Source organism: Mytilus galloprovincialis, chromosome 4, assembly GCF_965363235.1.
Source record: "Mytilus galloprovincialis chromosome 4, xbMytGall1.hap1.1, whole genome shotgun sequence".
Taxonomy (NCBI): Eukaryota; Metazoa; Mollusca; class Bivalvia; order Mytilida; family Mytilidae; genus Mytilus; species Mytilus galloprovincialis.
In genome coordinates, this window is record NC_134841.1 from 103,802,538 (window position 1) to 103,819,816 (window position 17,279).

Sequence of the window (17,279 nt, forward strand, 5' to 3'; positions counted from 1 at the left end):
TAATTGTTTCCGTGATTTTAATAAAAATATATGTGGAAACATTTATAGACTAATACTCTAACATGTGATGTTTTTGTCAGTAATGATACGAGCAATTAACTTTCCGCTAATACTATAAAAAAGCAAGATTACAAAAATACTGACCTCCTTGGAAAATTCAAAACGGAAAGTTTGTAAACAAATGGCAAAGTCAAAAGCTCAAACACATCAAACGAATGAATATCAACTGTCATATTCTGGACTTGGTACGGGCATTTTCTTATGAAGAAAATAGGGGGGTCAAACCTAGTTTTATAGCTAGCTCAACCTCTCACTTGTATGAAAGTCGAATTAAATTCAAGTATACTGATAACGCTGTGTAAACAAAACAAACAGACACAATAAATATAAATGTCAACAATAGGGGTACCGCAGTCAAGAAGAACAAAAAAGTATATAGACAAAGCGCATTATCATAGAAGAAAGTCAAAAACACAACACAATGATGGTATGTATAAGTACCGAGCCACACGTACAGTATTGCAGTCCTTCTGCTCTTATAAGACCTTTCAATTATTAAAGGAAAACTCTTTAATTTGAGTGACCTTTTGTGAAAGTTCCAAATAGCTGTAGATAAAAATATTCAGGAGTTTAATGGTCCATTCGTTTATTTTTTTTCCCTTTACTTCTATGTAAGCCTGTAATGAGGTCCATTAAAATATTCAGTGACTGTTCTAGGTTTCTTTCTGAATTATTTTAAGGGTTTCCGTCATCAAAAACACGTCTGTCTCATCTATCTACTCCAACGACAATTTGCTTTATCTATTAAATTTAAATCTTATGAAAATATAACAAAACAAAAGTCAAAGCATACTGATAAAATCAAACGGGAGAGGTTATCAACCAACGAAACGAATGGCATCCAACCATTATGTTCTTAACTTGGTACCGGCATTTTACAACAAAAAAATGTGGATTTAACCTGGTTCAAAGTTAGCTATACCTCACACTTGTTTAAATGAAAAGTGTGTGTAGTTGAGTTTTATTTACAAATAGAGTGAGCAAGCCAATTGGATATGATGGGTTAATGTGTCAAAATATTCCAAAGGCCAAAATTGAGTGAACATACATCTCTCACACAAACATTTTAGAGATTTTACATTATCATTGCTTAAAGTACCAAAATGTTGTGGAAGCAAATAAAAAATCATGAGAGATATTGTCGTATTTCAATAACAAATATGATGATTTTGTATACTGTGTTTTATTGCGTGAAGAAAAATATATAGAACTTAAAACTTTCTTGGGTTTTATGATACGAAGCAGAAAACAAATGGAGGAATATGTGATGTAAATTTCTTGTTACATCTGTACATCGTTCTGACGATTGTCATCACTGTGTGGAACCCCAAATTTTGGTAGCAATAGAAATGAAATACAGGCCAGTGGTTTCAAATTAAAACTTAATGTACAACTTGAAATGTTTACTTTACTCCGAAAATGTTTGTTGATAATAACTTGTAAAAATGGCAATCCATCACTAGCCTGAAATAAGAAACATAGCTTCAATGCAAACAATAAAATGTTCTTCTTTGTGCCCGTTTTGATCTTTATGTGGTCAGAATAATCCCGTTAACGTTCAACGTAAAGTTACCATACATATGACCAGTTACAAATATTTTACAAATCTTTGATACCAAGAAAGTTTGATTATCAGAATATAAGTACACACTTTCGTTGATGTGTAGTTTTAACCATATACCATATTTTGTCCAATTAAATTTCTGTGGCATTTTTCATACCAAATATATTATGTATATGTATACTGTAAGCTGTCAAATATCATCATTATATAAAAGAACAAAAACGACTACTTATTTACTGTATAACTTTCCTTTTCAAATATAATATAGCTGCATTACATGTTTTCATAACTAAAGTTTTAGAAAGTCCCATTGTTAACAGGGAAGTATATAACAACGAATGTAAGGCTATGTTCACATTTAGTACACATGAACAGAGACGGAAGAAATATTTCATATACAAAGAAAAATCACAAAAATAATGAAATCCGTGCAAAAATTAAAACGGAAAGTCCCTATATGTCTTTTGTAAGGTGTCTAATATCAGCATTATAAAAAGAACAAAAACGACTTTTTTGAGATTGGACATCTTTTTAATACAATTTAACCTCATTTCATGTTTTCATAACCAAAGTTTTAGAAAGACACATTCGAAACAAGGAAATGTATAACTACGAATGTGAGGCTTTAAGAGCACGTAGAACACATACACAATAATTAAAGGCAGTTAATTGTTATTCCGTTGTAGCAATGAAACAGATTAACATAATCATAATTTTAATCTTTTAATTATTATGTTATTTTAAAAATTGAACTCATCGACTCAATATTTTCATCCGGGAAAATTAGATAATTTTGTCAAAACAATCTTGTTTTGGGGGAAAGAACTTTACGGGAGTTGATGATATCACAAATTTATAAATATTTTAGACTTAAAAAAAGACATGAAGTCCCGGAAACATCCATGAAATGTAATTGAAATGGCTGAATTGTTTGAGAACATACTACAGTATCAATATGTTAAACGAAAAAGAAAGTTTCAGTTTATAAAACACGATTATAACGTATGTATTTACTATTTGGTCTAATAAAAAAAGTTGCAAGATTTCCCCCTTTCTCTCTGCTTTGGATTAAAAAAAAACACAAAGTCTTCTTCTCTGAGTCTTCTGTGTCAAACTTAAGAGAAGTATATTTTCGAAGGCATGACAAAATGTCGATATTGCCAAACTAGTTTTTAGCTGCAAAACGAAAAGAAGGGCAAAAGATACCAGTAGGGACATTGAAACTCATAGATCGAAAATCAGCGTTACCCTTTTTCAGATTTATGTATCTATGTTTATCAATATACATTAATAAAGATGACGTTTGATCTTCTCTATATTATATATATATATACAGTTGCTGACTGTTCAATATTTGATCACATAATGACTAGTTGTAAAGTATTGAACTTCAGCATAACAGTCTTTCTCTTTTGATAGCCGGACCGTTTTGTATAATAATTGAACTGATAAAAAGCATTTTCTATTATTTTGAGAAGCCTGCAACAGGATTGTTTAATTATGTCCATAGCTGTTTGACAGTAACAAACAAATGACAAATAATAGAATAAAACATTCATGGTCCATATAGTTGGTCGTTCATTAAACGTTATTTAGAATTAATCACGTTTTCCTAAAGCCCTTCATGACTTTTACTTTTTATCCCAAGAAATATATATGAACATCCTATAGCAAATGAAATTAAAAATACAAATAATCCAACTCGATCTAATACTAAGGCAAACTGAATCCAGAATTCAGAATCATCATCATAATAATCTCCAGTAAACTGTACAGTCTGTTGACCGTTTGATCTGCCGTTACATTCTGCCTGGCATAACTGGCGTTTAGTATTATCCTTCAAAAATAAATTATAATTGATTATTATCTTATTTATCAATTTTTGTTTGTTACTTACAAACTTACATTAAAGTGTACTAGTCGATATAAAAAAATAAATATATATATATTTTTTGAAACCTCTTCATGCAATTGCTCTATATAAAAAGTAAAATCACAAAAATACTGAACTTCAAGGAATATTCAAAAAGGAAAGTCCCAAATCAAATGGCAAAATCAAACGAATGGATAACAACTGTCATATTCTTGACTTGGTACAGGCATTTTGTTAAGGAATACATGTCGTCAGATTAACATTAGTAAATTTTAATCTTTAAATCTAAAAACAAAATATCAAACTTTTGTTCAAAACAATTAAATATTACCTGTTTATTGGAATGTTGGAAGGGATGTACACTATTCGGCAGCGATACACATGTAACGTAGGCAAGTGGCCTCAATATAAATGATTTCAACCATGCTGGCATTTTCCTATGACCCCGATGATGTATGTTCAGGACTATCACTTGCCATAATGAGGATCCGCCACTCAATACCAATGTAAATGTAAAGAACATTGCTGAAAAAGTGAACAAGTAAGTAGCCTCGGTCAAATCAAAATATAACCTTTAATAAAAGATTATTTCAATTAATTACATATGTGTTGTATGTGTCTGAAAAAGAGTATGAACAGAAATTTGTTTTTTAATATTCCTATTGTAAGTTTGATTGTCCAATTCATATTTTATTATAATTGGCATGAATTGCTAAAAAATTTTATATGAGCCTAAATACTTGTAATCTATTTTGTAAAGTATTACTTTTATCTCACTGATATTCGGACAATATTATTCTCCTCTTTTAACGATAAATATGTCTTACCGATCCATGGGGTAGAATCAGCTGATGGCGGTAACTGATCGGCAACCAGTAATTGGAAAACTGACATGGCTAACATGACTGTCAATTCTAATCCAACCTTCTCTCCTGAGTCAACAGGAAGTAGAAACCCAAACGAGGCTACTACTGTTACCAATACTGATGGAATAATAATATTGGTTATGTAGTAATCAGGTTTTCGTGTTAAATGAATGTAAACGGTGACATCTGGAAATGGGTGAGCGCAACATCCGTAATATAATTCATGTCTCACTATTGGTGCATTGTCAATTATAAATTCAACGTTTTCTTTCACTGATGATAAATCAGCATTTGATTGCCTGGATGTAACATTTAATTGGAATCCATTATATACCCAAGATCCAAACATTAAGTCACAAACTTGACGATCAAATGGAAATCTCGACACATCTATTGGACATGAGGCTTCAACTTTTGTAGGAAAGTTATATGTGACATTTCCATCAAAATGAATCAGAGCTCTGAAACTGTCAAATCCATAAAACTCTTCAGAAATGCTGAAAATATAAAACATTTGATAATCGCTTTCTTTTTTCGTTTGCTTGAGACCAATAAAAAAATCAATTCGAAGTAGAATCTTGTGAGCTTTTTCCGCTCTGTAAACAAAATTTTCTTATTCATGATAAATATATTTTTTGCTGATATTTTGATATTAGAAACACAAGTATCTTCTCTATTCATTACTACCTATGATTTTTCAATTTGGCTTGACGGAGAAAAGTGCCCTATATACAGTAGAATGAATCTCATTGATTGTGTTAATCTTTTCCATTATGAAACTATATTTGAGGAATAGGGATAAGAAAAAAAGAATATAATGGTAAAAAAAAGTGAAATTTGCTACAAATTCGACAACAACAAAAAAACGGCTTAATAAGTCAATAATTCTACACATTTGAATCTATATTCATGTAACCATTTAATTTATCTCTATAGGATATGGGCTGTGCTTATGGTTATTCTTCCTTGAAAATGTGTGTCACCATTGTAAATTAGAAACAAAGGCGACACTAGGAATAATCATTTCTTTGATTGATCCAGCATACAACAATCGTTCTTATACAGGGAAAGCAATGATTTACATATATTTTTAACCTATAACATTAGATAAAACATACTTGCTTGCTACTTGTATTTATATTTATGCATATATCAGATTACATTGTTTACCATTGAGTCTTTGAGTCACCTTGATTGATAATTAGATGGGGCCTGTTCTATAGTACGTGTACAATAGCGAGCCTATGCATTGTTAATTGTTTCTTTTTGGGCCTTTTGTAAGTAGATATACGTGTTAGGATATTATAAATTAGATATGAGAATTTGTTAGGTGAACATAAATTTGACATTTAATGCATTTTCGATCATGTGTGATATTACATAGCCTAAGATGTAAAAATATGCCTTCCATGTAATTTTCTATTCAAACTATTAAACATAATCAGGTCTAATGAATAATACAACATCCAAGTTTTTTTTTCCTTTAATATTTTGTCGTAATGACATATACGTAATGAGGCCTAAACGTCGATCCACAGTGAATACTATGACTTAAAGGAGATGTAAAACATCATACTCCACTAAACGTCGACCCACAGTGAATACTATGACTTAAAGGAGATGTAATGAGAACTAAACGTCGACCCACAGTGAATACTATGACTTAAAGGAGATGTAATGAGAACTAAACGTCGACCCACAATGAATACTATGACTTAAAGGAGATGTAAAACATCATACTCCACTAAACGTCGACCCACAGTGAATACTATGACTTAAAGGAGATGTAATGAGAACTAAACGTCGACCCAAAGTGAGTACTATGACTTAAAGGAGATGTAATGAGGACTAAACGTCGACCCAAAGTGAGTACTATGACTTAAAGGAGATGTAATGAGGACTAAACGTCGACCCAAAGTGAATACTATGACTTAAAGGAGATGTAATGAGGACTAAACGTCGACCTAAAGTGAATACTATGACTTAAAGGAGATGTAATGAGGACTAAACGTCGACCCAAAGTGAGTACTATGACTTAAAGGAGATGTAATGCGGACTAAACGTCGACCCAAAGTGAGTACTATGACTTAAAGGAGATGTAAAACATCATACTCCAACGAGACAACAACCACAAAACTAAAACGGCATGTAAAGGTATTGCAAATACAATTTATTCTGTATCACTTGCAAGAGTTTTTTCTGACCTAAAACAATTAAAGAGGGTAGAAATCTCTCAATTAATTGTTAACTCGTGCATTGACTGATACACGTGAACATATCTCACAAAAACGAAGACATTTCAAACTAATGTCAAAAATGTGTTGTGAGCTATTACCTGTTGTATAACGTAATGTCAGGTTTCCATATAAGAGATACCGGAAGTACTATGGACTCGATGCCGTCAAAGGCATCAGGATTCCAAACAAGGTGGCAATCGTTCCATCCCTAGGTATACAAAAAATTGTATTATAAATCAAAAGCTCACCAAAATGTAAGGAAAATTCATAGAAACACAGATTTATATTTAAACAAACCTGGTCTTTTGTTTTAAAGTAAAATACAAATTAAAATCTTTTAAATTACAATGTAGCAGCCGAACATTTGACAAAATAACCCTCTTTTATTATTTTAGAAAGGTGAAATGCTTTAAAATAGCTTGGGCTGTTAATATCAGTTGTAACTATCTCCTAACTGTCGGTATTACATCTCAGAAATCAGCGCTCCTGTTTACAGTTGTAACTATCTCATAACTGTCGGTATAACGACTCAGAAATCAGCGCTCCTGTTTACATTTGTAACTATCTCATAACTGTCGGTATTACATCTCAGAAATCAGCACTCCTGTTTACAGTTGTAACTATCTCATAACTGTCGGTATTACATCTCAGAAATCAGCGCTCCTGTTTACAGTTGTAACTATCTCATAACTGTCGGTATTATATCTCAGAAATCAGCACTCCTGTTTACACATACAATATCAGTTGTAACTATCTCCTAACTGTCGGTATAACATCTCAGAAATCAGCGCTCCTGTTTACAGTTGTAACTATCTCCTATCTGTCGGTATAACATCTCAGAAATCAGCGCTCCTGTTTACACATACATAACTGTCGGTATAACATCTCAGAAATCAGCGCTCCTGTTTACAGTTGTAACTATCTCATAACTGTCGGTATAACATCTCAGAAATCAGCGCTCCTGTTTACAGTTGTAACTATCTCATAACTGTCGGTATTACATCTCAGAAATCAGCAATCCTGTTTACAGTTGTAACTATCTCATAACTGTCGGTATAACATCTCAGAAATCAGCGCTCCTGTTTACAGTTGTAACTATCTCATAACTGTCGGTATTACATCTCAGAAATCAGCACTCCTGTTTACACCTACAATATCAGTTGTAACTATCTCCTAACTGTCGGTATTACATCTCAGAAATCAGCGCTCTTGTTTACAGTTGTAACTATCTCATAACTGTCGGTATAAAATCTCAGAAATCGGCGCTCCTGTTTACAGTTGTAACTATCTCCTAACTGTCGGTATAACATCTCAGAAATCAGCGCTCCTGTTTACAGTTGTAACTATCTCCTAACTGTCGGTATAACATCTCAGAAATCAGCGCTCCTGTTTACAGTTGTAACTATCTCCTATCTGTCGGTATAACATCTCAGAAATCAGCGCTCCTGTTTACACATACATAACTGTCGGTATAACATCTCAGAAATCAGCGCTCCTGTTTACAGTTGTAACTATCTCATAACTGTCGGTATAACATCTCAGAAATCAGCGCTCCTGTTTACAGTTGTAACTATCTCATAACTGTCGGTATTACATCTCAGAAATCAGCAATCCTGTTTACAGTTGTAACTATCTCATAACTGTCGGTATAACATCTCAGAAATCAGCGCTCCTGTTTACAGTTGTAACTATCTCATAACTGTCGGTATTACATCTCAGAAATCAGCACTCCTGTTTACACCTACAATATCAGTTGTAACTATCTCCTAACTGTCGGTATTACATCTCAGAAATCAGCGCTCTTGTTTACAGTTGTAACTATCTCATAACTGTCGGTATAAAATCTCAGAAATCGGCGCTCCTGTTTACAGTTGTAACTATCTCCTAACTGTCGGTATAACATCTCAGAAATCAGCGCTCCTGTTTACAGTTGTAACTATCTCCTAACTGTCGGTATAACATCTCAGAAATCAGCGCTCCTGTTTACAGTTGTAACTATCTCCTAACTGTCGGTATAACATCTCAGATATCAGCGCTCCTGTTTACAGTTGTAACTATCTCCTTACCGTCGGTATAACATCTCAGAAATCAGCGCTCCTGTTTACAGTTGTAACTATCTCTTAACTCTCGGTATAACATCTCAGAAATCAGCGCTCCTGTTTACACATACATAACTGTCGGTATAACATCTCAGAAATCAGCGCTCCTGTTTACAGTTGTAACTATCTCCTAACTGTCAGTATAACATCTCAGAAATCAGCACTCCTGTTTACACATACATAACTGTCGGTATAACATCTCAGAAATCAGCACTCCTGTTTACACATACATAACTGTCGGTATAACATCTCAGAAATCAGCACTCCTGTTTACACATACATAACTGTCGGTATAACATCTCAGAAATCAGCGCTCCTGTTTACAGTTGTAACTATCTCGTAACTGTCGGTATAACATCTCAGAAATCAGCGCTCCTGTTTACAGTTGTAACTATCTCCTAACTGTCGATATAACATCTCAGAAATCAGCGCTCCTATTTACAGTTGTAACTATCTCTTAACTGTCGGTATAACATCTCAGAAATCAGCGCTCCTGTTTACACATACATAACTGTCGGTATAACATCTCAGAAATCAGCGCTCCGGTTTACAGTTGTAACTATCTCCTAACTGTCGGTATAACATCTCAGAAATCAGCGCTCCTGTTTACACATACATACCTGTCGGTATAACATCTCAGAAATCAGCACTCCTGTTTACACATACATAACTGTCGGTATAACATCTCAGAAATCAACACTCCTGTTTACACATACATAACTGTCGGTATAACATCTCAGAAATCAGCGCTCCTGTTTACAGTTGTAATTATCTCATAACTGTCGGTATAACATCTCAGAAATCAGCGCTCCTGTTTACACATACATAACTGTCGGTATAACATCTCAGAAATCAGCGCTCCTGTTTACAGTTGTAACTATCTCCTAACTGTCGGTATAACATCTCAGAAATCAGCGCTCCTGTTTACAGTTGTAACTATCTCCTAACTGTCGGTATAACATCTCAGAAATCAGCGCTCCTGTTTACAGTTGTAACTATCTCCTAACTGTCGGTATAACATCTCAGAAATCAGCGCTCCTGTTTACACATACATACCTGTCGGTATAACATCTCAGAAATCAGCACTCCTGTTTACACATACATAACTGTCGGTATAACATCTCAGAAATCAGCACTCCTGTTTACACATACATAACTGTCGGTATAACATCTCAGAAATCAGCGCTCCTGTTTACAGTTGTAATTATCTCCTAACTGTCGGTATAACATCTCAGAAATCAGCGCTCCTGTTTACACATAACATAACTGTCGGTATAACATCTCAGAAATCAGCGCTCCTGTTTACAGTTGTAACTATCTCCTAACTGTCGGTATAACATCTCAGAAATCAGCGCTCCTGTTTACAGTTGTAACTATCTCCTAACTGTCGGTATAACATCTCAGAAATCAGCGCTCCTGTTTACAGTTGTAACTATCTCCTAACTGTCGGTATAACATCTCAGAAATCAGTGCTCCTGTTTACACACACATAACTGTCGTAATTACATCTCAGAAATCAGCGCTCCTGTTTACAGTTGTAACTATCTCCTAACTGTCGATATAACATCTCAGAAATCAGCGCTCCTATTTACAGTTGTAACTATCTCTTAACTGTCGGTATAACATCTCAGAAATCAGCGCTCCTGTTTACACATACATAACTGTCGGTATAACATCTCAGAAATCAGCGCTCCGGTTTACAGTTGTAACTATCTCCTAACTGTCGGTATAACATCTCAGAAATCAGCGCTCCTGTTTACACATACATACCTGTCGGTATAACATCTCAGAAATCAGCACTCCTGTTTACACATACATAACTGTCGGTATAACATCTCAGAAATCAGCACTCCTGTTTACACATACATAACTGTCGGTATAACATCTCAGAAATCAGCGCTCCTGTTTACAGTTGTAATTATCTCCTAACTGTCGGTATAACATCTCAGAAATCAGCGCTCCTGTTTACACATACATAACTGTCGGTATAACATCTCAGAAATCAGCGCTCCTGTTTACAGTTGTAACTATCTCCTAACTGTCGGTATAACATCTCAGAAATCAGCGCTCCTGTTTACAGTTGTAATTATCTCCTAACTGTCGGTATAACATCTCAGAAATCAGCGCTCCTGTTTACACATACATAACTGTCGGTATAACATCTCAGAAATCAGCGCTCCTGTTTACAGTTGTAACTATCTCCTAACTGTCGGTATAACATCTCAGAAATCAGCGCTCCTGTTTACAGTTGTAACTATCTCCTAACTGTCGGTATAACATCTCAGAAATCAGCGCTCCTGTTTACACACACATAATTGTCGGTATTACATCTCAGAAATCAGCGCTCCTGTTTACAGTTGTAACTATCTCCTAACTGTCGGTATAACATCTCAGAAATCAGCGCTCCTGTTTACAGTTGTAACTATCTCCTAACTGTCGGTATAACATCTCAGAAATCAGCACTCCTGTTTACACATACAATTTCAACGATGCAATTGTTCTGTATTTAATATGTGTCAGTGTGTGTTTATGAAATGTATAAATGTATTCCCACCAACAACCTTTTGCTATCACATGGCACATATTGATTTCATTAGTTTTTGACACAACATTTTTCAATGTATTTTTGTTTATGCCTTTATTTTCCAACCGTCTTCATTCAAGCGCCACTTATGACTCCAATGTTGACGAATATCGAGTCTAGTGAGAAGAAATATAAGCCTGGTATTCTTGATGAATATTAACAAGAAAAACGTGTATCAATTACGCAATGACTCCGATAAGCTAAGTGAATGAACACGTGACTTAAAAATGTCAACCAAATTAAAAAAAAATATTATTTGTTGTTACTGTCACATATTAGATTAATAATTTGTTATATATTTTTTTTAAGTGTTAACAGGTCTTTTACTCCATATACACCGTGTATTGTTCTATTCATTTCACATGTGATTTCAAATATCATTATACTGTACAGTGAAAACTCACCAATCTCATCCATATGTTAAACAGTGCAACTTGCTCGGGTTCATTCTGAAAAATTAATTGAGAATAAAGAAAAATGGCAGAATTAAATACTGCATTTCAATAATATTTAAACTGTGTACGATATGACTGTTGTAACATTTGAAGTAATAGATTTAAGCAGTCAAGTTTGTTGTGATGCCTCAGAGACCACATGTATTGAGAAACTGTGTTATAAGACCATTAGTTTTAGATCCATCTGTAGTATTAAACGACCATCTGTCTCAAGAGACCATGTTTGTGCTCTCCCTTAAGTGGTCTCTAAAAACATGTTTCTCTTGGGTTTTTTAAGTGTATGTGTGTGTACAAGCGTGTGTTTGAATTTGGTAATTCTTTGTTATCGAATTATATATAAGGCATGCAAGATCAAGTAAATATTAATGAAAAATTATTATGTTAACTTACTTCTGTATGAATATTCCTGTACTAGAACTAAATCATGCAGACTATACAAAAACATACCAAAGATATTAACTGTCTAATGGCCATGTCAACTGTAACCTGAGTTGTCTCAAATCCGGGACCCACTGGCCGTACACTTGGTTCATAATCGTTGATAAGAGCAGTTGTCAGATAGTTCAGGGTGGATGAACATCCTGTATTGATGCAAAAATAAAAAGTAAAATCACAAAAATACTGAACTCCGAGGAATATCAAAGAAGGAATTAAGTCCCAAATCAAATGGCAAAATCACAAGCTCAGGTACATCAAACGAATGGATAACAACTGTCATATTCTTGAATTGGTACAAACATTTTCTTATGTAGAAAATGGTGGATTGAACTTAATTTTATAGCTTGCTAAACCTCTCACTGGTAACAGTCTCCAACGGAACAACGTCAATGAAAATTAAGAATTACTTAGCTAACGTTGAACCTAATTGTTTATATTCTTTCTTTGGACTAAATTAACTTGTTCAACTGACAACAAAGATTCTCGGTTGATGATTTGAATTAAAAAATAGCTTGTGACATTTTTTTTCAAGAGAGGGACGAAAGATAAAACTGACAACGCCTGGCTTGTGGGTTGGTGATGCAAAAATAAATAGAGAAAATACTAGTGTAATTGTAATAACATTAACGATACCAATTTTCCTGCACCAGATGCGCATTTCGACAATACATGTCTCTTCAGTGATGCTCGTGGCCAAAATATTTGAAATCCAAAGCTTATATAAAAGATGAAGAGCTATAATCCAAAAGGTCCATAAAGTATAGCCAAATCCGTGAAAGGAATCAGAGCTTTGCATGAGGGAGATACATTCTTTAATTTATAATAATGTCTAACACTTTGTAACAGCGAATTTTAATAACACAAAAATTCGTATTTTCATGCCAGTACCGAAATACTGTCTACTGGGCTGGTGATACCCTCGGGGACTAACAGTCCTCCAGCAGAGGCATCGATCCAGTGGTAGTAATAACATTAACGGTACTAATTTTCCTGTAACTCTGTTTCAGAAGTTATGGCTACGTATCGTAAAGAACCATAGCAGTGATCTTAATACAAATATATTACTTGTTCTTCATTTTATTTGTTAGTGTGAAAAACTGAACGAAAATGTTTAAAATTAAGAATGATAAAACAAAATCAAAACAAAAGTTCAAAGTTGAATTCCGATTTACACAAAAATGTGAATATAAAACAATGATTAGAACAGGTTAACAATGCTAGCATACCACAACAGTTTAATAAAACTGATTAGAAACGGAAAAAAATATCATGTAACATATACATTGTTTTTTACTTATAAACGTTTTTCTTTACATATAAATCTACTGGAACTTACCTAAACGACATATTCCAATTATAACGTAGAGTATTAATCCATGGCGTTTTGACATGATTCATTCTTCTCCTCAAATGATGCTCTACATGTCAACTTTGAGATACTAGTACTATGCCAATCTTCATACAAAAATTAGAAAAAAACTTTTTAGGTGTCAATAATCAGGCGTATATAATCGACCTTATTATCATCTACCTATATTCAATATCCCATTAATTATTTCAAATCAAAGGTCAACATGTTTTAGGAGAATTATATAATACCTTTTAGGTATCTTAATTAAAAAATCTATACTGAAATACCTTGTTACAACATTGTAATTGCCATTTATTTAAAAAGGAAATGAATTTTGAAAAGGCCATTACTATGTTTTTCTATACGGCGAAAGTCAATATGTTGCATAACATATGGAGAAATATATTGGGGGTTCATGTGTGCATTGGAAGTTTAGAAACTAATACAATCACATTGTACAGGAGCGTAATGAATTTATATTTGATTATCAGTTTGACAATTCTAATAAAAACATAGGTTTCAAAGTAAAACATATTTCTCGATTGATATAGTCGACGTTTTTTTGTTTTGTCAGGATAAGGGCTTCTACTTGAAGTTATTTTTGTCAACATTGTTTCTCCAACTCAAACCAACTCGCACAAAATCTACAACACAAAAGCTATCATCACATATATATGCATTAGTACACTCCATTACTATAAATAATGACCATCTGCACTCAGTTTCAATTTCGTAGTAAAATACCTCAATCAAAAACTTAACTTATCAAACACTGAACCTTACAATCGGCCATATCAAAATAAAATGTGTCATTGTTGCAAATCAGACAACTATCAATCAAATATGTATGTTCAGTAAACTGTCAAATCAGTGTCAAAATCGTTATTTGACATAATTTTCAAAAAGAAAATGCCTCACAATAAACATTAGTTTTCACTTTGATGTGACCACAATGTTTAAATCAGAATGAGTTTATTTCAGACCAATACTAAATTGTGAACTGATACGAGACAGGCTAACGGACCGACGGATGCACATACCGGTAAACATATTATCCTCTACTAAAGAATACGTAGAAATTAGCATTTAAAGTGGATTGTACGTTGACTTGTATCATGAAATGTGATATGATGGGTCAATCAACACGGATGATACGTTGGTCTTTAGTAAAGTTGATGACATGTGGACTTTTTTATTGTTGGTAATAAATCTACCTTAATAACAATGGCCATACTTTGTTCGATTTACACTTAGCAAAAATAACAGTCAATAAATAGAAATTCATTGCCATTTTATAACATAAAGGAAGTAAAACGTTTCTCATATTCCTGAAAAACAATTTTTCTATTTTCAAAAATTGAAACACGAAAATTTAAGGTTTTCTGTTTTACTTTATTATAATTGATGATAAATCAACCTTTATTCTGATACTGATTACTCCTGTATCTAAATCATTATAGCAAGATCATAGTGAAAGTGTGGTAAAAGTTAAAAGCATTTCATTAGTTGTTATTGGCTTTGAACTAGCTGACAGTAAGTGCGAGTACTCTAAAATCAGTTATTAGTGTCTTAAGAAAATCCCTAGTTTTCAAAAAAAAATCAAATAAAGCCTTTTTCAACAACTTTTAACAGTTTGTTCTGCTACACCACTGTCCTATGTTATGGTTTGAGGCTTTGAGCGCTCACAAAAATATTTAACACGGTCACATTCTTTAATGTTTATGTACCCTTGTGTTGATTCAATGATAAACATGTGGGAATTTTATAGAAAATCCACAGCCTTTATACTTGTACTCTCAAATTTGGATTTTCTATTAAAATCTTGGTTTATTTGTCACAAAGTACTCCTTTTCTAAAATGCAATGAAACAGTTAATAATAATGCTTTTATCAAGTTTCCCCTTGGTATATGTACACTATGGCCTATCTCTATTTATCATTATATCTTTAGTTTTGATACAATTGAAGTTTGAAAAGTTCGTACAAAATGGCTATAGAAGGGGTAATAAACCTTAAGTGCCGTCCCAAATCAAGAGCCTATTATTTATTGGTTAATGTTTGTTGACAAATATTCCGTATCAACTTCACAAATAATACACGATGGTCTTGATGTATAGATTCTGCAGACTGATGTTGTTTATCATCTTAACAACGTGTTTTATAGTTCTTGCATTTGCCTTTGTTCTATTATTAATATTACTTTTACTGTTGAATGGTTTAATGTGATATCCGTTTGACGTGACTCTGTACTTTAAAAGATTCCGTCAGTATGATATTGTTCTATTTTATATCATTATGATATATTTCTATGATGAATTTCAAAATACGTTGAACCACAAACGTCAAAATCATTCAATGCGTAGTGGAATTAACTATTTGTGGATTCTCATAAATTCTATATATAAATTTCGGACTATTTTCAATCTCTTTTATAACCCTGTATGCTAACATTGCCTATGTAAATTTTAAAATTGTTTGTATGCACATTGAACGACAAATTTATGTGACGTATAAAATTTTCTGACGTCAGACACATAAATCAATGAATGTGTTTGTAGATAGATGTTTTTGTGTTCTGTTAAATTGTTCCTTTTAAAATTGTTATACGATGATGACTGATGTACCCATATTTTGACTATTTTATTTACTGTGTCTGTTTAGTTAACGCATCAATGTAAATATAACGGAATTTAATGAGACTGTCATCAAAGTGAGAGGGTTAGCGCTATAAAACCAGGTTTAATCCACCATTTTCTACATTTGAAAATGCCTGTACCAAGTCAGGAATATGCGTTTTGTTATTTGATTTTGCCATGTGATTATGGATTTCCGAATTGATTTTCCCCCTAGTTCAGTATTTTTGTGATTGTACTTTTTGATATATTTTGGGTTTATTGTAAACTATTATGTAAACATAAAAAATGATTAAGTGGATCAAATATTTTTTAAAGACATGTAACCATTAATATATAACTGTTTATTGTTCACAGTAAAGGCTGTTTGTAGGCCTCCAGATATCTTTTGTCGTGAATTGCTGTTATGTTCACTTGACAAATTACTTTCTTGATAGCGATAAGTAAACAGTTTAAGAAAAGGTTTCACTCCAAGGAATCGAAGTTCTACTTTTGACCTCATTTTGAGGAAATAAGCGAAATTGTCACACCTTTTTTGCATATTTGAAAGCAAATAAATGCCGATTAGTAACATGGATACACCAAAACGAAATCATATTTTACCAGTTTAACTACTGGAAATCTTATCTCTAGAAGATTCTGATAACATATATATGACAAACGCATATATATGACACACACAGTAAGCTGAAAGTTTAAAAAATCAAGAAAAAAAAGGTAGTAAAATTTATGTGGCTTAAAGCTAAGTTTTTATCCTAACTGTATATTGCATTTGCTTCCGTTGAATAATTCATAGGATATTCCAGCCTTATCCACTACGAACCTAACTAACCCTTTATGGGTATGTAGGTCAGTGGCACATATTACAATGTAACATATAATGTTGTATTTAGTCAGTGTTTATGGTCTTTAAAGAATTACCTTGGAGTTTTTTTTTTTAATACTGTTTTCAAGAACTCTAGGGGAATCTTATGAGTAAGATCTTTGCATCTTTCCAAAGAAAAATAATTTTTTGTTGTTTTGTTGTTTTTTAGTCATTTGTTGGTTTTTGTTTTGTTTTGTTTTTTAGTTGGGTTTTTTTTTTTTTGTGATGCTACATGTATCTTAGGGGTTTCCTGTG

The 17,279-nt window shown here is 33.1% G+C and overlaps 1 protein-coding gene across 1 annotated transcript; it reads right to left on the reverse strand.

Annotated features, from left to right (window-relative positions):
* Positions 1-1,071: 1,071 nt before the first annotated feature.
* On the reverse strand, positions 1,072-13,692 carry LOC143073706 (neuronal acetylcholine receptor subunit alpha-10-like). Its single transcript, XM_076249470.1, has 7 exons — positions 13,513-13,692; positions 12,186-12,319; positions 11,688-11,732; positions 6,699-6,808; positions 4,325-4,860; positions 3,829-4,022; positions 1,072-3,461 (listed from the first exon to the last, which is right to left on the reverse strand). The coding sequence occupies exons 1-7, from the start codon at positions 13,565-13,567 to the stop codon at positions 3,237-3,239; spliced, it is 1,299 nt and encodes a 432-aa protein (XP_076105585.1). The 5' UTR covers positions 13,568-13,692; the 3' UTR covers positions 1,072-3,236.
* Positions 13,693-17,279: the final 3,587 nt, after the last annotated feature.